The sequence below is a fragment of the Oncorhynchus masou genome, unplaced genomic scaffold (genome assembly GCF_036934945.1).
Source record: "Oncorhynchus masou masou isolate Uvic2021 unplaced genomic scaffold, UVic_Omas_1.1 unplaced_scaffold_929, whole genome shotgun sequence".
In the NCBI taxonomy this organism is placed as follows: Eukaryota; Metazoa; Chordata; class Actinopteri; order Salmoniformes; family Salmonidae; genus Oncorhynchus; species Oncorhynchus masou.
This window is the reverse complement of record NW_027015772.1, coordinates 134,067-159,581: the sequence shown is the minus strand read 5'-3', so window position 1 is coordinate 159,581 and position 25,515 is coordinate 134,067. Positions and strand designations below refer to the sequence as shown.

Genomic DNA, 25,515 nt, shown 5'->3' with positions numbered 1-25,515 from the left:
CTAATAGAACTCACCATTAGATCTCATGAAACTGTAATATAATAGAACTAATGGAACTCACCATTAGATCTCATGAAACTGTAATATAATAGAACTAATGGAACTCACCATTAGATCTCATGAAACTGTAATATAATAGAACTAATGGAACTCACCATTAGATCTCATGAAACTGTAATATAATGGAACTCACCATTAGATCTCATGGAACTGTAATATAATGTAACTCACCATTAGATATCATGGAACTGTAATATCGGCTTTCTATTCCGCAACAAAGCCTCCTTCACTCACGCCGCCAAACTTACCCTGGTAAAACTGACTATCCTACCGATCCTCGACTTCGGCGATGTCATCTACAAAATTGCCTCCAACACTCTACTCAGCAAACTGGATGCAGTTTATCACAGTGCCATCCGTTTTGTCACTAAAGCACCTTATACCACCCACCACTACGACTTGTATGCTCTAGTCGGCTGGCCCTCGCTACATATTCGTCGCCAGACCCACTGGCTCCAGGTCATCTACAAGTCCATGCTAGGTAAAGCTCCGCCTTATCTCAGTTCACTGGTCACGATGGCAACACCCATCCGTAGCACACGCTCCAGCAGGTGTATCTCACTGATCATCCCTAAAGCCAACACCTCATTTGGCCGCCTTTCGTTCCAGTACTCTGCTGCCTGTGACTGGAACGAATTGCAAAAATCCCTGAAGTTGGAGACTTTTATCTCCCTCGCCAACTTCAAACATCTGCTATCTGAGCAGCTAACCGATCGCTGCAGCTGTACATAGTCTATTGGTAAATAGCCCACCCATTTTCACCTACCTCATCCCCATACTGTTTTTATTTATTTACTTTTCTGCTCTTTTGTACACCAATATCTCTACCTGTACATGACCATCTGATCATTTATCACTCCAGTGTTAATCTGCAAAATTGTAATTATTCGCCTACCTCCTCATGTCTTTTGCACACAATGTATATAGACTCCCCCTTTTTTTGTACTGTGTTATTGACTTGTTAATTGTTTACTCCATGTGTAACTCTGTGTTGTCTGTTCACATTGCTAAGCTTTATCTTGGCCAGGTCGCAGTTGCAAATGAGAACTTGTTCTCAACTAGCCTACCTGGTTAAATAAAGGTGAAAAAAAATATAAATATATATAATACAACTAATGGAACTCACCATGAGAACTAATGGAACTGTAATATAATATCACTAATGGAACTCACCATTAGATCTAATGAAACTGTAATATAATAGAACTAATGAAACTCACCATTAGAACTAATGGAACTGTAATATAATAGAACTAATGGAACTCACCATTAGAACTCATGGAACTGTAATATAATAGAACTCACCATTAGATCTCATGAAACGGTAATATAATAGAACTAATGGAACTCACCATTAGAACTAATGGAACTGTAATATAATAGAACTCACCATTATAACTAATGGAACTGTAATATAATAGAACTAATGAAACTCACCATTAGAACTAATGGAACTGTAATATAATAGAACTAATGGAACTCACCATTAGATATCATGGAACTGTAATATAATAGAACTAATGGAACTCACCATTAAAACTCATGGAACTCACCATTAGATATCTTGGAACTGTAATATAATAGAACTAATGGAACTCACCATTAGAACTAATGGAACTGTAATATAATAGAACTAATGGAACTCACCATTAGAACTAATGGAACTGTAATATAACAGAACTAATGGAACTCACCATTAGATCTCATAGAACTGTAATATAATAGAACTAACCATTAGAACTAATGGAACTGTAATATAATAGAACTAATGGAACTCACCATTAGATCTCATGGAACTGTAATATAATGGAACTCACCATTAGAACTAATGGAACTGTAATATAATAGAACTAATGGAACTCACCATTAGATCTCATGGAACTGTAATATAATGGAACTCACCAATAGATCTCATGGAACTGTAATATAATGGAACTCACCATTAGATCTCATGGAACTGTAATATAATGGAACTCACCATTAGATCTCATGGAACTGTAATATAATGGAACTCACCATTAGATCTCATGGAACTGTAATATAATGGAACTCACCATTAGATCTCATGGAACTGTAATATAATGGAACTCACCATTAGATATCATGGAACTGTAATATAATAGAACTCACCATTAGATATCATGGAACTGTAATATAATGGAACTCACCATTAGATCTCATGGAACTGTAATATAATGGAACTCACCATTAGATCTCATGGAACTGTAATATAATGGAACTCACCATTAGATATCATGGAACTGTAATATAATAGAACTCACCATTAGATATCATGGAACTGTAATATAATGGAACTCACCATTAGATCTCATGGAACTCTAATATAATGGAACTCACCATTAGATCTCATAGAACTGTAATATAATAGAACTCACCATTAGAACTAATGGAACTGTAATATAATAGAACTCACGATTATAACTAATGGAACTGTAATATAATAGAACTAATGGAACTCACCATTAGAACTAATGGAACTGTAATATAATAGAACTCACGATTGTAACTAATGGAACTGTAATATAATAGAACTAATGAAACTCACCATTAGAACTAATGGAACTGTAATATAATAGAACTAATGGAACTCACCATTAGATATCATGGAACTGTAATATAATAGAACTAATGGAACTCACCATTAAAACTCATGGAACTCACCATTAGATATCTTGGAACTGTAATATAATAGAACTAATGGAACTCACCATTAGAACTAATGGAACTGTAATATAATAGAACTAATGGAACTCACCATTAGAACTAATGGAACTGTAATATAACAGAACTAATGGAACTCACCATTAGATCTCATAGAACTGTAATATAATAGAACTAACCATTAGAACTAATGGAACTGTAATATAATAGAACTAATGGAACTCACCATTAGATCTCATGGAACTGTAATATAATGGAACTCACCATTAGAACTAATGGAACTGTAATATAATAGAACTAATGGAACTCACCATTAGATCTCATGGAACTGTAATATAATGGAACTCACCAATAGATCTCATGGAACTGTAATATAATGGAACTCACCATTAGATCTCATGGAACTGTAATATAATGGAACTCACCATTAGATCTCATGGAACTGTAATATAATGGAACTCACCATTAGATCTCATGGAACTGTAATATAATGGAACTCACCATTAGATATCATGGAACTGTAATATAATAGAACTCACCATTAGATATCATGGAACTGTAATATAATGGAACTCACCATTAGATCTCATGGAACTGTAATATAATGGAACTCACCATTAGATCTCATGGAACTGTAATATAATGGAACTCACCATTAGATATCATGGAACTGTAATATAATAGAACTCACCATTAGATATCATGGAACTGTAATATAATGGAACTCACCATTAGATCTCATGGAACTCTAATATAATGGAACTCACCATTAGATCTCATAGAACTGTAATATAATAGAACTCACCATTAGAACTAATGGAACTGTAATATAATAGAACTCACAATTATAACTAATGGAACTGTAATATAATAGAACTAATGGAACTCACCATTAGAACTAATGGAACTGTAATATAATAGAACTCACGATTATAACTAATGGAACTGTAATATAATATAACTAATGAAACTCACCATTAGAACTAATCGAACTGTAATATAATAGAACTAATGGAACTCACCATTAGATATCATGGAACTGTAATATAATAGAACTAATGGAACTCACCATTAAAACTCATGGAACTCACCATTAGATATCTTGGAACTGTAATATAATAGAACTAATGGAACTCACCATTAGAACTAATGGAACTGTAATATAATAGAACTAATGGAACTCACCATTAGAACTAATGGAACTGTAATATAACAGAACTAATGGAACTCACCATTAGATCTCATAGAACTGTAATATAATAGAACTAACCATTAGAACTAATGGAACTGTAATATAATAGAACTAATGGAACTCACCATTAGATCTCATGGAACTGTAATATAATGGAACTCACCATTAGAACTAATGGAACTGTAATATAATGGAACTCACCAATAGATCTCATGGAACTGTAATATAATGGAACTCACCATTAGATCTCATGGAACTGTAATATAATGGAACTCACCATTAGATCTCATGGAACTGTAATATAATGGAACTCACCATTAGAACTAATGGAACTGTAATATAATAGAACTCACCATTAGAACTAATGGAACTGTAATATAATAGAACTAATGGAACTCACCATTAGAACTAATGGAACTGTAATATAATAGAACTCACGATTATAACTAATGGAACTGTAATATAATAGAACTAATGAAACTCACCATTAGAACTAATGGAACTGTAATATAATAGAACTAATGGAACTCACCATTAGATATCTTGGAACTGTAATATAATAGAACTAATGGAACTCACCATTAGAACTAATGGAACTGTAATATAATAGAACTAATGGAACTCACCATTAGAACTAATGGAACTGTAATATAACAGAACTAATGGAACTCACCATTAGATCTCATGGAACTGTAATATAATGGAACTCACCAATAGATCTCATGGAACTGTAATATAATGGAACTCACCATTAGATCTCATGGAACTGTAATATAATGGAACTCACCATTAGATCTCATGGAACTGTAATATAATGGAACTCACCATTAGATCTCATGGAACTGTAATATAATGGAACTCACCATTAGATATCATGGAACTGTAATATAATAGAACTCACCATTAGATATCATGGAACTGTAATATAATGGAACTCACCATTAGATCTCATGGAACTGTAATATAATGGAACTCACCATTAGATCTCATGGAACTGTAATATAATGGAACTCACCATTAGATATCATGGAACTGTAATATAATAGAACTCACCATTAGATATCATGGAACTGTAATATAATGGAACTCACCATTAGATCTCATGGAACTGTAATATAATGGAACTCACCATTAGATCTCATAGAACTGTAATATAATAGAACTCACCATTAGAACTAATGGAACTGTAATATAATAGAACTAATGGAACTCACCATTAAAACTAATGGAACTGTAATATAATAGAACTAATGGAACTCACCATTAGATCTCATGGAACTGTAATATAATGGAACTCACCATTAGATCTCATGGAACTGTAATATAATGGAACTCACCATTAGATATCATGGAACTGTAATATAATAGAACTCACCATTAGATATCATGGAACTGTAATATAATAGAACTAATGGAACTCACCATTCGAACTAATGGAACTCACCATTAGATCTCATGGAACTGTAATATAATGGAACTCACCATTAGAACTAATGGAACTGTAATATAATGGAACTCACCAATAGATCTCATGGAACTGTAATATAATGGAACTCACCAATAGATCTCATGGAACTGTAATATAATGGAACTCACCATTAGATCTCATGGAACTGTAATATAATGGAACTCACCATTAGATCTCATGGAACTGTAATATAATGGAACTCACCATTAGATCTCATGGAACTGTAATATAATGGAACTCACCATTAGATATCATGGAACTGTAATATAATAGAACTCACCATTAGATATCATGGAACTGTAATATAATGGAACTCACCATTAGATCTCATGGAACTGTAATATAATGGAACTCACCATTAGATCTCATGGAACTGTAATATAATGGAACTCACCATTAGATATCATGGAACTGTAATATAATAGAACTCACCATTAGATATCATGGAACTGTAATATAATGGAACTCACCATTAGATCTCATGGAACTCTAATATAATGGAACTCACCATTAGATCTCATAGAACTGTAATATAATAGAACTCACCATTAGAACTAATGGAACTGTAATATAATAGAACTCACAATTATAACTAATGGAACTGTAATATAATAGAACTAATGGAACTCACCATTAGAACTAATGGAACTGTAATATAATAGAACTCACGATTATAACTAATGGAACTGTAATATAATATAACTAATGAAACTCACCATTAGAACTAATCGAACTGTAATATAATAGAACTAATGGAACTCACCATTAGATATCATGGAACTGTAATATAATAGAACTAATGGAACTCACCATTAAAACTCATGGAACTCACCATTAGATATCTTGGAACTGTAATATAATAGAACTAATGGAACTCACCATTAGAACTAATGGAACTGTAATATAATAGAACTAATGGAACTCACCATTAGAACTAATGGAACTGTAATATAACAGAACTAATGGAACTCACCATTAGATCTCATAGAACTGTAATATAATAGAACTAACCATTAGAACTAATGGAACTGTAATATAATAGAACTAATGGAACTCACCATTAGATCTCATGGAACTGTAATATAATGGAACTCACCATTAGAACTAATGGAACTGTAATATAATGGAACTCACCAATAGATCTCATGGAACTGTAATATAATGGAACTCACCATTAGATCTCATGGAACTGTAATATAATGGAACTCACCATTAGATCTCATGGAACTGTAATATAATGGAACTCACCATTAGAACTAATGGAACTGTAATATAATAGAACTCACCATTAGAACTAATGGAACTGTAATATAATAGAACTAATGGAACTCACCATTAGAACTAATGGAACTGTAATATAATAGAACTCACGATTATAACTAATGGAACTGTAATATAATAGAACTAATGAAACTCACCATTAGAACTAATGGAACTGTAATATAATAGAACTAATGGAACTCACCATTAGATATCTTGGAACTGTAATATAATAGAACTAATGGAACTCACCATTAGAACTAATGGAACTGTAATATAATAGAACTAATGGAACTCACCATTAGAACTAATGGAACTGTAATATAACAGAACTAATGGAACTCACCATTAGATCTCATGGAACTGTAATATAATGGAACTCACCAATAGATCTCATGGAACTGTAATATAATGGAACTCACCATTAGATCTCATGGAACTGTAATATAATGGAACTCACCATTAGATCTCATGGAACTGTAATATAATGGAACTCACCATTAGATCTCATGGAACTGTAATATAATGGAACTCACCATTAGATATCATGGAACTGTAATATAATAGAACTCACCATTAGATATCATGGAACTGTAATATAATGGAACTCACCATTAGATCTCATGGAACTGTAATATAATGGAACTCACCATTAGATCTCATGGAACTGTAATATAATGGAACTCACCATTAGATATCATGGAACTGTAATATAATAGAACTCACCATTAGATATCATGGAACTGTAATATAATGGAACTCACCATTAGATCTCATGGAACTGTAATATAATGGAACTCACCATTAGATCTCATAGAACTGTAATATAATAGAACTCACCATTAGAACTAATGGAACTGTAATATAATAGAACTAATGGAACTCACCATTAAAACTAATGGAACTGTAATATAATAGAACTAATGGAACTCACCATTAGATCTCATGGAACTGTAATATAATGGAACTCACCATTAGATCTCATGGAACTGTAATATAATGGAACTCACCATTAGATATCATGGAACTGTAATATAATAGAACTCACCATTAGATATCATGGAACTGTAATATAATAGAACTAATGGAACTCACCATTCGAACTAATGGAACTCACCATTAGATCTCATGGAACTGTAATATAATGGAACTCACCATTAGAACTAATGGAACTGTAATATAATGGAACTCACCAATAGATCTCATGGAACTGTAATATAATGGAACTCACCAATAGATCTCATGGAACTGTAATATAATGGAACTCACCATTAGATCTCATGGAACTGTAATATAATGGAACTCACCATTAGATCTCATGGAACTGTAATATAATGGAACTCACCATTAGATCTCATGGAACTGTAATATAATGGAACTCACCATTAGATATCATGGAACTGTAATATAATAGAACTCACCATTAGATATCATGGAACTGTAATATAATGGAACTCACCATTAGATCTCATGGAACTGTAATATAATGGAACTCACCATTAGATCTCATGGAACTGTAATATAATGGAACTCACCATTAGATATCATGGAACTGTAATATAATAGAACTCACCATTAGATATCATGGAACTGTAATATAATGGAACTCACCATTAGATCTCATGGAACTCTAATATAATGGAACTCACCATTAGATCTCATAGAACTGTAATATAATAGAACTCACCATTAGAACTAATGGAACTGTAATATAATAGAACTCACGATTATAACTAATGGAACTGTAATATAATAGAACTAATGGAACTCACCATTAGAACTAATGGAACTGTAATATAATAGAACTCACGATTATAACTAATGGAACTCTAATATAATAGAACTAATGAAACTCACCATTAGAACTAATGGAACTGTAATATAATAGAACTAATGGAACTCACCATTAGATATCATGGAACTGTAATATAATAGAACTAATGGAACTCACCATTAAAACTCATGGAACTCACCATTAGATATCTTGGAACTGTAATATAATAGAACTAATGGAACTCACCATTAGAACTAATGGAACTGTAATATAATAGAACTAATGGAACTCACCATTAGAACTAATGGAACTGTAATATAACAGAACTAATGGAACTCACCATTAGATCTCATAGAACTGTAATATAATAGAACTAACCATTAGAACTAATGGAACTGTAATATAATAGAACTAATGGAACTCACCATTAGATCTCATGGAACTGTAATATAATGGAACTCACCATTAGAACTAATGGAACTGTAATATAATAGAACTAATGGAACTCACCATTAGATCTCATGGAACTGTAATATAATGGAACTCACCAATAGATCTCATGGAACTGTAATATAATGGAACTCACCATTAGATCTCATGGAACTGTAATATAATGGAACTCACCATTAGATCTCATGGAACTGTAATATAATGGAACTCACCATTAGATCTCATGGAACTGTAATATAATGGAACTCACCATTAGATATCATGGAACTGTAATATAATAGAACTCACCATTAGATATCATGGAACTGTAATATAATAGAACTAATGGAACTCACCATTAAAACTCATGGAACTCACCATTAGATATCTTGGAACTGTAATATAATAGAACTAATGGAACTCACTATTAGAACTAATGGAACTGTAATATAATAGAACTAATGGAACTCACCATTAGAACTAATGGAACTGTAATATAACAGAACTAATGGAACTCACCATTAGATCTCATAGAACTGTAATATAATAGAACTAACCATTAGAACTAATGGAACTGTAATATAATAGAACTAATGGAACTCACCATTAGATCTCATGGAACTGTAATATAATGGAACTCACCATTAGAACTAATGGAACTGTAATATAATAGAACTAATGGAACTCACCATTAGATCTCATGGAACTGTAATATAATGGAACTCACCAATAGATCTCATGGAACTGTAATATAATGGAACTCACCATTAGATCTCATGGAACTGTAATATAATGGAACTCACCATTAGATCTCATGGAACTGTAATATAATGGAACTCACCATTAGATCTCATGGAACTGTAATATAATGGAACTCACCATTAGATCTCATGGAACTGTAATATAATGGAACTCACCATTAGATATCATGGAACTGTAATATAATAGAACTCACCATTAGATATCATGGAACTGTAATATAATGGAACTCACCATTAGATCTAATGGAACTGTAATATAATGGAACTCACCATTAGATCTCATGGAACTGTAATATAATGGAACTCACCATTAGATATCATGGAACTGTAATATAATAGAACTCACCATTAGATATCATGGAACTGTAATATAATGGAACTCACCATTAGATCTCATGGAACTCTAATATAATGGAACTCACCATTAGATCTCATAGAACTGTAATATAATAGAACTCACCATTAGAACTAATGGAACTGTAATATAATAGAACTCACCATTAGAACTAATGGAACTGTAATATAATAGAACTAATGGAACTCACCATTAGAACTAATGGAACTGTAATATAATAGAACTCACGATTATAACTAATGGAACTGTAATATAATAGAACTAATGAAACTCACCATTAGAACTAATGGAACTGTAATATAATAGAACTAATGGAACTCACCATTAGATATCTTGGAACTGTAATATAATAGAACTAATGGAACTCACCATTAGAACTAATGGAACTGTAATATAATAGAACTAATGGAACTCACCATTAGAACTAATGGAACTGTAATATAACAGAACTAATGGAACTCACCATTAGATCTCATGGAACTGTAATATAATGGAACTCACCAATAGATCTCATGGAACTGTAATATAATGGAACTCACCATTAGATCTCATGGAACTGTAATATAATGGAACTCACCATTAGATCTCATGGAACTGTAATATAATGGAACTCACCATTAGATCTCATGGAACTGTAATATAATGGAACTCACCATTAGATATCATGGAACTGTAATATAATAGAACTCACCATTAGATATCATGGAACTGTAATATAATGGAACTCACCATTAGATCTCATGGAACTGTAATATAATGGAACTCACCATTAGATCTCATGGAACTGTAATATAATGGAACTCACCATTAGATATCATGGAACTGTAATATAATAGAACTCACCATTAGATATCATGGAACTGTAATATAATGGAACTCACCATTAGATCTCATGGAACTGTAATATAATGGAACTCACCATTAGATCTCATAGAACTGTAATATAATAGAACTCACCATTAGAACTAATGGAACTGTAATATAATAGAACTAATGGAACTCACCATTAAAACTAATGGAACTGTAATATAATAGAACTAATGGAACTCACCATTAGATCTCATGGAACTGTAATATAATGGAACTCACCATTAGATCTCATGGAACTGTAATATAATGGAACTCACCATTAGATATCATGGAACTGTAATATAATAGAACTCACCATTAGATATCATGGAACTGTAATATAATAGAACTAATGGAACTCACCATTCGAACTAATGGAACTCACCATTAGATCTCATGGAACTGTAATATAATGGAACTCACCATTAGATCTCATGGAACTGTAATATAATGGAACTCACCATTAGATCTCATGGAACTGTAATATAATGGAACTCACCATTAGATATCATGGAACTGTAATATAATAGAACTCACCATTAGATATCATGGAACTGTAATATAATGGAACTCACCATTAGATCTCATGGAACTGTAATATAATGGAACTCACCATTAGATCTCATGGAACTGTAATATAATGGAACTCACCATTAGATATCATGGAACTGTAATATAATAGAACTCACCATTAGATATCATGGAACTGTAATATAATGGAACTCACCATTAGATCTCATGGAACTGTAATATAATGGAACTCACCATTAGATCTCATAGAACTGTAATATAATAGAACTCACCATTAGAACTAATGGAACTGTAATATAATAGAACTAATGGAACTCACCATTAAAACTAATGGAACTGTAATATAATAGAACTAATGGAACTCACCATTAGATCTCATGGAACTGTAATATAATGGAACTCACCATTAGATCTCATGGAACTGTAATATAATGGAACTCACCATTAGATCTCATGGAACTGTAATATAATGGAACTCACCATTAGATATCATGGAACTGTAATATAATAGAACTCACCATTAGATATCATGGAACTGTAATATAATAGATCTCACAATTAGATATCATGGAACTGTAATATAATAGAACTAATGGAACTCACCATTAGATATTATGGAACTGTAATATAATAGAACTAATGGAACTCACCATTAGATCTCATGGAACTGTAATATTAGAACTCACCATTAGAACTAATGGAACTGTAATATAATAGAACTAATGGAACTCGCCATTAGAACTCATGGAACTGTAATATAATAGAACTCACCATTAAAACTAATGGAACTGTAATATAATAGAACTAATGGAACTCACCATTAGAACTTATGGAACTGTAATATAATAGAACTAATGGAACTCACCATTCGAACTAATGGAACTCACCATTAGATCTCATGGAACTGTAATATAATGGAACTCACCATTAGATCTCATGGAACTGTAATATAATGGAACTCACCATTAGATCTCATGGAACTGTAATATAATGGAACTCACCATTAGATATCATGGAACTGTAATATAATAGAACTCACCATTAGATATCATGGAACTGTAATATAATGGAACTCACCATTAGATCTCATGGAACTGTAATATAATGGAACTCACCATTAGATCTCATGGAACTGTAATATAATGGAACTCACCATTAGATATCATGGAACTGTAATATAATAGAACTCACCATTAGATATCATGGAACTGTAATATAATGGAACTCACCATTAGATCTCATGGAACTGTAATATAATGGAACTCACCATTAGATCTCATAGAACTGTAATATAATAGAACTCACCATTAGAACTAATGGAACTGTAATATAATAGAACTAATGGAACTCACCATTAAAACTAATGGAACTGTAATATAATAGAACTAATGGAACTCACCATTAGATCTCATGGAACTGTAATATAATGGAACTCACCATTAGATCTCATGGAACTGTAATATAATGGAACTCACCATTAGATCTCATGGAACTGTAATATAATGGAACTCACCATTAGATATCATGGAACTGTAATATAATAGAACTCACCATTAGATATCATGGAACTGTAATATAATAGATCTCACAATTAGATATCATGGAACTGTAATATAATAGAACTAATGGAACTCACCATTAGATATTATGGAACTGTAATATAATAGAACTAATGGAACTCACCATTAGATCTCATGGAACTGTAATATTAGAACTCACCATTAGAACTAATGGAACTGTAATATAATAGAACTAATGGAACTCGCCATTAGAACTCATGGAACTGTAATATAATAGAACTCACCATTAAAACTAATGGAACTGTAATATAATAGAACTAATGGAACTCACCATTAGAACTTATGGAACTGTAATATAATAGAACTAATGGAACTCACCATTAGATCTCATGGAACTGTAATATAATAGAACTCACCATTAGAACTCATGGAACTGTAATATAATAGAACTCACCATTAGATCTCATGGAACTGTAATACAATAGAACTAATGGAACTCAACATGAGATATCATGGAACTGTAATATAATAGAACTAATGGAACTCACCATTAGATCTCATGGAACTGAAATATTATATAACTAATGGAACTCACCATTAGATCTCATAGAACTGTAATATAATAGAACTCACCATTATAACTAATGGAACTGTAATATAATAGAACTAATGGAACTCACCATTAGAACTAATGGAACTGTAATGTAATAGAACTCACCATTAGATCTCATGGAACTGTAATATAATGGAACTCACCATTGGATATCATGGAACTGTAATATAATAGAACTCACCATTAGATATCATGGAACTGTAATATAATAGAACTAATGGAACTCACCATTCGAACTAATGGAACTGTAATATAATAGAACTAATGGAACTCACCATTAGATCTCATGGAACTGTAATATAATGGAACTCACCATTAGATCTCATGGAACTGTAATTTAATGGAACTCACCATTAGATATCATGGAACTGTAATATAATAGAACTCACCATTAGATATCATGGAACTGTAATATAATGGAACTCACCATTAGATCTCATGGAACTGTAATATAATGGAACTCACCATTAGATCTCATGGAACTGTAATATAATGGAACTCACTATTAGATATCATGGAACTGTAATATAATAGAACTCACCATTAGATATCATGGAACTGTAATATAATGGAACTCACCATTAGATCTCATGGAACTCTAATATAATGGAACTCACCATTAGATATCATGGAACTGTAATATAATAGAAAAAATGGAACTCACCATTAGATCTCATAGAACTGTAATATAATAGAACTCACCATTAGAACTAATGGAACTGTAATATAATAGAACTAATGGAACTCACCATTAAAACTAATGGAACTGTAATATAATATAACTAATGGAACTCACCATTAGATCTCATGGAACTGTAATATAATGGAACTCACCATTAGATCTCATGGAACTGTAATATAATGGAACTCACCATTAGATATCATGGAACTGTAATATAATAGAACTCACCATTAGATATCATGGAACTGTAATATAATAGAACTAATGGAACTCACCATTCGAACTAATGGAACTCACCATTAGATCTCATGGAACTGTAATATAATGGAACTCACCATTAGATCTCATGGAACTGTAATATAATGGAACTCACCATTAGATATCATGGAACTGTAATATAATAGAACTCACCATTAGATATCATGGAACTGTAATATAATAGAACTAATGGAACTCACCATTCGAACTAATGGAACTCACCATTAGATCTCATGGAACTGTAATATAATGGAACTCACCATTAGATCTCATGGAACTGTAATATAATGGAACTCACCATTAGATATCATGGAACTGTAATATAATAGAACTCACCATTAGATATCATGGAACTGTAATATAATAGATCTCACCATTAGATATCATGGAACTGTAATATTAGAACTCAACATTAGAACTAATGGAACTGTAATATAATAGAACTAATGGAACTCACCATTAGATCTCATGGAACTGTAATATTAGAACTCACCATTAGAACTAATGGAACTGTAATATAATAGAACTAATGGAACTCACCATTAGAACTCATGGAACTGTAATATAATAGAACTCACCATTAAAACTAATGGAACTGTAATATAATAGAACTAATGGAACTCACCATTAGAACTTATGGAACTGTAATATAATAGAACTAATGGAACTCACCATTAGATCTCATGGAACTGTAATATAATAGAACTAATGGAACTCACCATTAGATCTCATGGAACTGTAATATAATAGAACTCACCATTAGAACTCATGGAACTGTAATATAATAGAACTCACCATTAGATCTCATGGAACTGTAATACAATAGAACTAATGGAACTCAACATGAGATATCATGGAACTGTAATATAATAGAACTAATGGAACTCACCATTAGATCTCATGGAACTGAAATATAATATAACTAATGGAACTCACCATTAGATCTCATAGAACTGTACTATGATAGAACTCACCATTAGAACTAATGGAACTGTAATGTAATAGAACTCACCATTAGATCTCATGGAACTGTAATATAATGGAACTCACCATTAGATATCATGGAACTGTAATATAATAGAACTCACCATTAGATATCATGGAACTGTAATATAATAGAACTAATGGAACTCACCATTCGAACTAATGGAACTGTAATATAATAGAACTAATGGAACTCACCATTAGATATCATGGAACTCTAATATAATGGAACTCACCATTAGATGGAACTGTAATATAATAGAAAAAATGGAACTCACCATTAGATCTCATAGAACTGTAATATAATAGAACTCACCATTAGAACTAATGGAACTGTAATATAATAGAACTAATGGAACTCACCATTAAAACTAATGGAACTGTAATATAATAGAACTAATGGAACTCACCATTAGATCTCATGGAACTGTAATATAATGGAACTCACCATTAGATATCATGGAACTGTAATATAATGGAACTCACCATTAGATCTCATGGAACTGTAATATAATGGAACTCACCATTAGATCTCATGGAACTGTAATATAATGGAACTCACCATTAGATATCATGGAACTGTAATATAATAGAACTCACCATTAGATATCATGGAACTGTAATATAATAGAACTAATGGAACTCACCATTCGAACTAATGGAACTCACCATTAGATCTCATGGAACTGTAATATAATGGAACTCACCATTAGATCTCATGGAACTGTAATATAATGGAACTCACCATTAGATATCATGGAACTGTAATATAATAGAACTCACCATTAGATATCATGGAACTGTAATATAATAGAACTAATGGAACTCACCATTCGAACTAATGGAACTCACCATTAGATCTCATGGAACTGTAATATAATGGAACTCACCATTAGATCTCATGGAACTGTAATATAATGGAACTCACCATTAGATATCATGGAACTGTAATATAATAGAACTCACCATTAGATATCATGGAACTGTAATATAATAGATCTCACCATTAGATATCATGGAACTGTAATATTAGAACTCAACATTAGAACTAATGGAACTGTAATATAATAGAACTAATGGAACTCACCATTAGATCTCATGGAACTGTAATATTAGAACTCACCATTAGAACTAATGGAACTGTAATATAATAGAACTAATGGAACTCACCATTAGAACTCATGGAACTGTAATATAATAGAACTCACCATTAAAACTAATGGAACTGTAATATAATAGAACTAATGGAACTCACCATTAGAACTTATGGAACTGTAATATAATAGAACTAATGGAACTCACCATTAGATCTCATGGAACTGTAATATAATAGAACTAATGGAACTCACCATTAGATCTCATGGAACTGTAATATAATAGAACTCACCATTATAACTCATGGAACTGTAATATAATAGAACTCACCATTAGATCTCATGGAACTGTAATACAATAGAACTAATGGAACTCAACATGAGATATCATGGAACTGTAATATAATAGAACTAATGGAACTCACCATTAGATCTCATGGAACTGAAATATAATATAACTAATGGAACTCACCATTAGATCTCATAGAACTGTACTATGATAGAACTCACCATTAGAACTAATGGAACTGTAATGTAATAGAACTCACTATTAGATCTCATGGAACTGTAATATAATGGAACTCACCATTAGATATCATGGAACTGTAATATAATGGAACTCACCATTAGATCTCATGGAACTGTAATATAATGGAACTCACCATTAGATCTCATGGAACTGTAATATAATGGAACTCACCATTAGATATCATGGAACTGTAATATAATGGAACTCACCATTAGATCTCATGGAACTGTAATATAATGGAACTCACCATTAGATCTCATGGAACTGTAATATAATGGAACTCACCATTAGATCTCATGGAACTGTAATATAATGGAACTCACCATTAGATATCATGGAACTGTAATATAATAGATCTCACCATTAGATATCATGGAACTGTAATATAATAGAACTAATGGAACTCACCATTAGATCTCATGGAACTGTAATATTAGAACTCACCATTAGAACTAATGGAACTGTAATATAATAGAACTAATGGAACTCACCATTAGATCTCATGGAACTGTAATATTAGAACTCACCATTAGAACTCATGGAACTGTAATATAATAGAACTCACCATTAAAACTAATGGAACTGTAATATAATAGAACTAATGGAACTCACCATTAGAACTTATGGAACTGTAATATAATAGAACTAATGGAACTCACCATTAGATCTCATGGAACTGTAATATAATAGAACTAATGGAACTCACCATTAGATCTCATGGAACTGTAATATAATAGAACTCACCATTAGAACTCATGGAACTGTAATATAATAGAACTCACCATTAGATCTCATGGAACTGTAATACAATAGAACTAATGGAACTCAACATGAGATATCATGGAACTGTAATATAATAGAACTAATGGAACTCACCATCAGATCTCATGGAACTGAAATATAATATAACTAATGGATCTCACCATTAGATCTCATAGAACTGTACTATGATAGAACTCACCATTATAACTAATGGAACTGTAATATAATAGAACTAATGGAACTCACCATTAGAACTAATGGAACTGTAATGTAATAGAACTCACCATTAGATCTCATGGAACTGTAATATAATGGAACTCACCATTAGATATCATGGAACTGTAATATAATAGAACTCACCATTAGATATCATGGAACTGTAATATAATAGAACTAATGGAACTCACCATTCGAACTAATGGAACTGTAATATAATAGAACTAATGGAACTCACCATTAGAACTAATGGAACTGTAATATAACAGAACTAATGGAACTCACCATTAGATCTCATGGAACTGTAATATAATGGAACTCACCAATAGATCTCATGGAACTGTAATATAATGGAACTCACCATTAGATCTCATGGAACTGTAATATAATGGAACTCACCATTAGATCTCATGGAACTGTAATATAATGGAACTCACCATTAGATCTCATGGAACTGTAATATAATGGAACTCACCATTAGATATCATGGAACTGTAATATAATAGAACTCACCATTAGATATCATGGAACTGTAATATAATGGAACTCACCATTAGATCTCATGGAACTGTAATATAATGGAACTCACCATTAGATCTCATGGAACTGTAATATAATGGAACTCACCATTAGATATCATGGAACTGTAATATAATAGAACTCACCATTAGATATCATGGAACTGTAATATAATGGAACTCACCATTAGATCTCATGGAACTGTAATATAATGGAACTCACCATTAGATCTCATAGAACTGTAATATAATAGAACTCACCATTAGAACTAATGGAACTGTAATATAATAGAACTAATGGAACTCACCATTAAAACTAATGGAACTGTAATATAATAGAACTAATGGAACTCACCATTAGATCTCATGGAACTGTAATATAATGGAACTCACCATTAGATCTCATGGAACTGTAATATAATGGAACTCACCATTAGATATCATGGAACTGTAATATAATAGAACTCACCATTAGATATCATGGAACTGTAATATAATAGAACTAATGGAACTCACCATTCGAACTAATGGAACTCACCATTAGATCTCATGGAACTGTAATATAATGGAACTCACCATTAGATCTCATGGAACTGTAATATAATGGAACTCACCATTAGATCTCATGGAACTGTAATATAATGGAACTCACCATTAGATATCATGGAACTGTAATATAATAGAACTCACCATTAGATATCATGGAACTGTAATATAATGGAACTCACCATTAGATCTCATGGAACTGTAATATAATGGAACTCACCATTAGATCTCATGGAACTGTAATATAATGGAACTCACCATTAGATATCATGGAACTGTAATATAATAGAACTCACCATTAGATATCATGGAACTGTAATATAATGGAACTCACCATTAGATCTCATGGAACTGTAATATAATGGAACTCACCATTAGATCTCATAGAACTGTAATATAATAGAACTCACCATTAGAACTAATGGAACTGTAATATAATAGAACTAATGGAACTCACCATTAAAACTAATGGAACTGTAATATAATAGAACTAATGGAACTCACCATTAGATCTCATGGAACTGTAATATAATGGAACTCACCATTAGATCTCATGGAACTGTAATATAATGGAACTCACCATTAGATCTCATGGAACTGTAATATAATGGAACTCACCATTAGATATCATGGAACTGTAATATAATAGAACTCACCATTAGATATCATGGAACTGTAATATAATAGATCTCACAATTAGATATCATGGAACTGTAATATAATAGAACTAATGGAACTCACCATTAGATATTATGGAACTGTAATATAATAGAACTAATGGAACTCACCATTAGATCTCATGGAACTGTAATATTAGAACTCACCATTAGAACTAATGGAACTGTAATATAATAGAACTAATGGAACTCGCCATTAGAACTCATGGAACTGTAATATAATAGAACTCACCATTAAAACTAATGGAACTGTAATATAATAGAACTAATGGAACTCACCATTAGAACTTATGGAACTGTAATATAATAGAACTAATGGAACTCACCATTAGATCTCATGGAACTGTAATATAATAGAACTCACCATTAGAACTCATGGAACTGTAATATAATAGAACTCACCATTAGATCTCATGGAACTGTAATACAATAGAACTAATGGAACTCAACATGAGATATCATGGAACTGTAATATAATAGAACTAATGGAACTCACCATTAGATCTCATGGAACTGAAATATTATATAACTAATGGAACTCACCATTAGATCTCATAGAACTGTAATATAATAGAACTCACCATTATAACTAATGGAACTGTAATATAATAGAACTAATGGAACTCACCATTAGAACTAATGGAACTGTAATGTAATAGAACTCACCATTAGATCTCATGGAACTGTAATATAATGGAACTCACCATTGGATATCATGGAACTGTAATATAATAGAACTCACCATTAGATATCATGGAACTGTAATATAATAGAACTAATGGAACTCACCATTCGAACTAATGGAACTGTAATATAATAGAACTAATGGAACTCACCATTAGATCTCATGGAACTGTAATATAATGGAACTCACCATTAGATCTCATGGAACTGTAATTTAATGGAACTCACCATTAGATATCATGGAACTGTAATATAATAGAACTCACCATTAGATATCATGGAACTGTAATATAATGGAACTCACCATTAGATCTCATGGAACTGTAATATAATGGAACTCACCATTAGATCTCATGGAACTGTAATATAATGGAACTCACTATTAGATATCATGGAACTGTAATATAATAGAACTCACCATTAGATATCATGGAACTGTAATATAATGGAACTCACCATTAGATCTCATGGAACTCTAATATAATGGAACTCACCATTAGATATCATGGAACTGTAATATAATAGAAAAAATGGAACTCACCATTAGATCTCATAGAACTGTAATATAATAGAACTCACCATTAGAACTAATGGAACTGTAATATAATAGAACTAATGGAACTCACCATTAAAACTAATGGAACTGTAATATAATATAACTAATGGAACTCACCATTAGATCTCATGGAACTGTAATATAATGGAACTCACCATTAGATCTCATGGAACTGTAATATAATGGAACTCACCATTAGATATCATGGAACTGTAATATAATAGAACTCACCATTAGATATCATGGAACTGTAATATAATAGAACTAATGGAACTCACCATTCGAACTAATGGAACTCACCATTAGATCTCATGGAACTGTAATATAATGGAACTCACCATTAGATCTCATGGAACTGTAATATAATGGAACTCACCATTAGATATCATGGAACTGTAATATAATAGAACTCACCATTAGATATCATGGAACTGTAATATAATAGAACTAATGGAACTCACCATTCGAACTAATGGAACTCACCATTAGATCTCATGGAACTGTAATATAATGGAACTCACCATTAGATCTCATGGAACTGTAATATAATGGAACTCACCATTAGATATCATGGAACTGTAATATAATAGAACTCACCATTAGATATCATGGAACTGTAATATAATAGATCTCACCATTAGATATCATGGAACTGTAATATTAGAACTCAACATTAGAACTAATGGAACTGTAATATAATAGAACTAATGGAACTCACCATTAGATCTCATGGAACTGTAATATTAGAACTCACCATTAGAACTAATGGAACTGTAATATAATAGAACTAATGGAACTCACCATTAGAACTCATGGAACTGTAATATAATAGAACTCACCATTAAAACTAATGGAACTGTAATATAATAGAACTAATGGAACTCACCATTAGAACTTATGGAACTGTAATATAATAGAACTAATGGAACTCACCATTAGATCTCATGGAACTGTAATATAATAGAACTAATGGAACTCACCATTAGATCTCATGGAACTGTAATATAATAGAACTCACCATTAGAACTCATGGAACTGTAATATAATAGAACTCACCATTAGATCTCATGGAACTGTAATACAATAGAACTAATGGAACTCAACATGAGATATCATGGAACTGTAATATAATAGAACTAATGGAACTCACCATTAGATCTCATGGAACTGAAATATAATATAACTAATGGAACTCACCATTAGATCTCATAGAACTGTACTATGATAGAACTCACCATTAGAACTAATGGAACTGTAATGTAATAGAACTCACCATTAGATCTCATGGAACTGTAATATAATGGAACTCACCATTAGATATCATGGAACTGTAATATAATAGAACTCACCATTAGATATCATGGAACTGTAATATAATAGAACTAATGGAACTCACCATTCGAACTAATGGAACTGTAATATAATAGAACTAATGGAACTCACCATTAGATATCATGGAACTCTAATATAATGGAACTCACCATTAGATGGAACTGTAATATAATAGAAAAAATGGAACTCACCATTAGATCTCATAGAACTGTAATATAATAGAACTCACCATTAGAACTAATGGAACTGTAATATAATAGAACTAATGGAACTCACCATTAAAACTAATGGAACTGTAATATAATAGAACTAATGGAACTCACCATTAGATCTCATGGAACTGTAATATAATGGAACTCACCATTAGATATCATGGAACTGTAATATAATGGAACTCACCATTAGATCTCATGGAACTGTAATATAATGGAACTCACCATTAGATCTCATGGAACTGTAATATAATGGAACTCACCATTAGATATCATGGAACTGTAATATAATAGAACTCACCATTAGATATCATGGAACTGTAATATAATAGAACTAATGGAACTCACCATTCGAACTAATGGAACTCACCATTAGATCTCATGGAACTGTAATATAATGGAACTCACCATTAGATCTCATGGAACTGTAATATAATGGAACTCACCATTAGATATCATGGAACTGTAATATAATAGAACTCACCATTAGATATCATGGAACTGTAATATAATAGAACTAATGGAACTCACCATTCGAACTAATGGAACTCACCATTAGATCTCATGGAACTGTAATATAATGGAACTCACCATTAGATCTCATGGAACTGTAATATAATGGAACTCACCATTAGATATCATGGAACTGTAATATAATAGAACTCACCATTAGATATCATGGAACTGTAATATAATAGATCTCACCATTAGATATCATGGAACTGTAATATTAGAACTCAACATTAGAACTAATGGAACTGTAATATAATAGAACTAATGGAACTCACCATTAGATCTCATGGAACTGTAATATTAGAACTCACCATTAGAACTAATGGAACTGTAATATAATAGAACTAATGGAACTCACCATTAGAACTCATGGAACTGTAATATAATAGAACTCACCATTAAAACTAATGGAACTGTAATATAATAGAACTAATGGAACTCACCATTAGAACTTATGGAACTGTAATATAATAGAACTAATGGAACTCACCATTAGATCTCATGGAACTGTAATATAATAGAACTAATGGAACTCACCATTAGATCTCATGGAACTGTAATATAATAGAACTCACCATTATAACTCATGGAACTGTAATATAATAGAACTCACCATTAGATCTCATGGAACTGTAATACAATAGAACTAATGGAACTCAACATGAGATATCATGGAACTGTAATATAATAGAACTAATGGAACTCACCATTAGATCTCATGGAACTGAAATATAATATAACTAATGGAACTCACCATTAGATCTCATAGAACTGTACTATGATAGAACTCACCATTAGAACTAATGGAACTGTAATGTAATAGAACTCACCATTAGATCTCATGGAACTGTAATATAATGGAACTCACCATTAGATATCATGGAACTGTAATATAATGGAACTCACCATTAGATCTCATGGAACTGTAATATAATGGAACTCACCATTAGATCTCATGGAACTGTAATATAATGGAACTCACCATTAGATATCATGGAACTGTAATATAATGGAACTCACCATTAGATCTCATGGAACTGTAATATAATGGAACTCACCATTAGATCTCATGGAACTGTAATATAATGGAACTCACCATTAGATCTCATGGAACTGTAATATAATGGAACTCACCATTAGATATCATGGAACTGTAATATAATAGATCTCACCATTAGATATCATGGAACTGTAATATAATAGAACTAATGGAACTCACCATTAGATCTCATGGAACTGTAATATTAGAACTCACCATTAGAACTAATGGAACTGTAATATAATAGAACTAATGGAACTCACCATTAGATCTCATGGAACTGTAATATTAGAACTCACCATTAGAACTCATGGAACTGTAATATAATAGAACTCACCATTAAAACTAATGGAACTGTAATATAATAGAACTAATGGAACTCACCATTAGAACTTATGGAACTGTAATATAATAGAACTAATGGAACTCACCATTAGATCTCATGGAACTGTAATATAATAGAACTAATGGAACTCACCATTAGATCTCATGGAACTGTAATATAATGGAACTCACCATTAGATCTCATGGAACTGTAATATAATAGAACTCACCATTAGATCTCATGGAACTGTAATATAATGGAACTCACCATCAGAACTGGAATGTAACATCTAACATTCTCTCCTGTTCTATGTTCAGCAGCTGGACCTCCACTCGTGCCCAAAGCCTATCGTCTTCATCCTCCACTCATTCCTCTCGGCAAAGATCGCCAGGCTCGGCCTGGTAGCATAAAGGTTCTGTTTACCACCAACGGACCACAAGGACTGAACTGTTCCAGACTGCTAGAGTGGAGTGTCTCGGAGTTCCACACTGGAGTGCACAGAACAGGGGAGGACATGGCTGATAACTGAACTACGAGAACAAGGACTGTGATGTGCAGTGAACTAGACACAGGATCTACCCTGATTCAAGTCCACACAAACAGCTCAAAATGAATGGATCATGTTTCAAAAAACTGGAATGAGTTGTTTTGTGTATTTATAGAAACACATGCATTACCGATGACACCATAGTGAGAGATCAGTTACAACAGAAGAAGTTGTTTTGTGTATTTATAGAAACACATGCATTACCGATGACATCATAGTGAGAGATCAGTTACAACAGCAGAAATTGTTTTGTTCAAATCGTCGTTAATCTGCACAAGAACAATAATCTATTGTTTTGGTACTAAAAACATACTGGAAGTATGATCTATCTAGCATCCATCCATCCTATGCTAATTGTTTTTTCGTCAATCTCTGTCTGCAAATTATTCAGCGATACTGTTAACTTAAATGAAAAAGTTACGGTGAAAAAGATTGTAAAGGCTGCTTGAAAATTTGAACTGTCCTACGCCTTTGGCAGCTATTGTAATTCAAGGCTTAGTTTTATTTTAACTCTGTTAATGATGCACATAAATTACATATTTCTGGA

The 25,515-nt window shown here is 32.0% G+C and overlaps 1 protein-coding gene across 2 annotated transcripts in view; it reads left to right on the top strand.

The window, feature by feature from the left end:
• Nucleotides 1-25,515, top strand: part of LOC135538188 (beta-1-syntrophin-like) — a 108,432-nt gene extending 82,917 nt beyond the window's left edge. The window contains exon 7 of one of the 2 annotated variants that reach the window (XM_064964153.1): nt 24,742-25,515. In XM_064964153.1, coding sequence (XP_064820225.1) covers nt 24,742-24,831 — 90 coding nt within the window. In that variant the 3' untranslated portion in view covers nt 24,832-25,515. Of the gene's footprint in view, nt 1-24,738 lie in introns of both variants that reach the window. The other variant, XM_064964152.1, reaches the window with a different exon arrangement.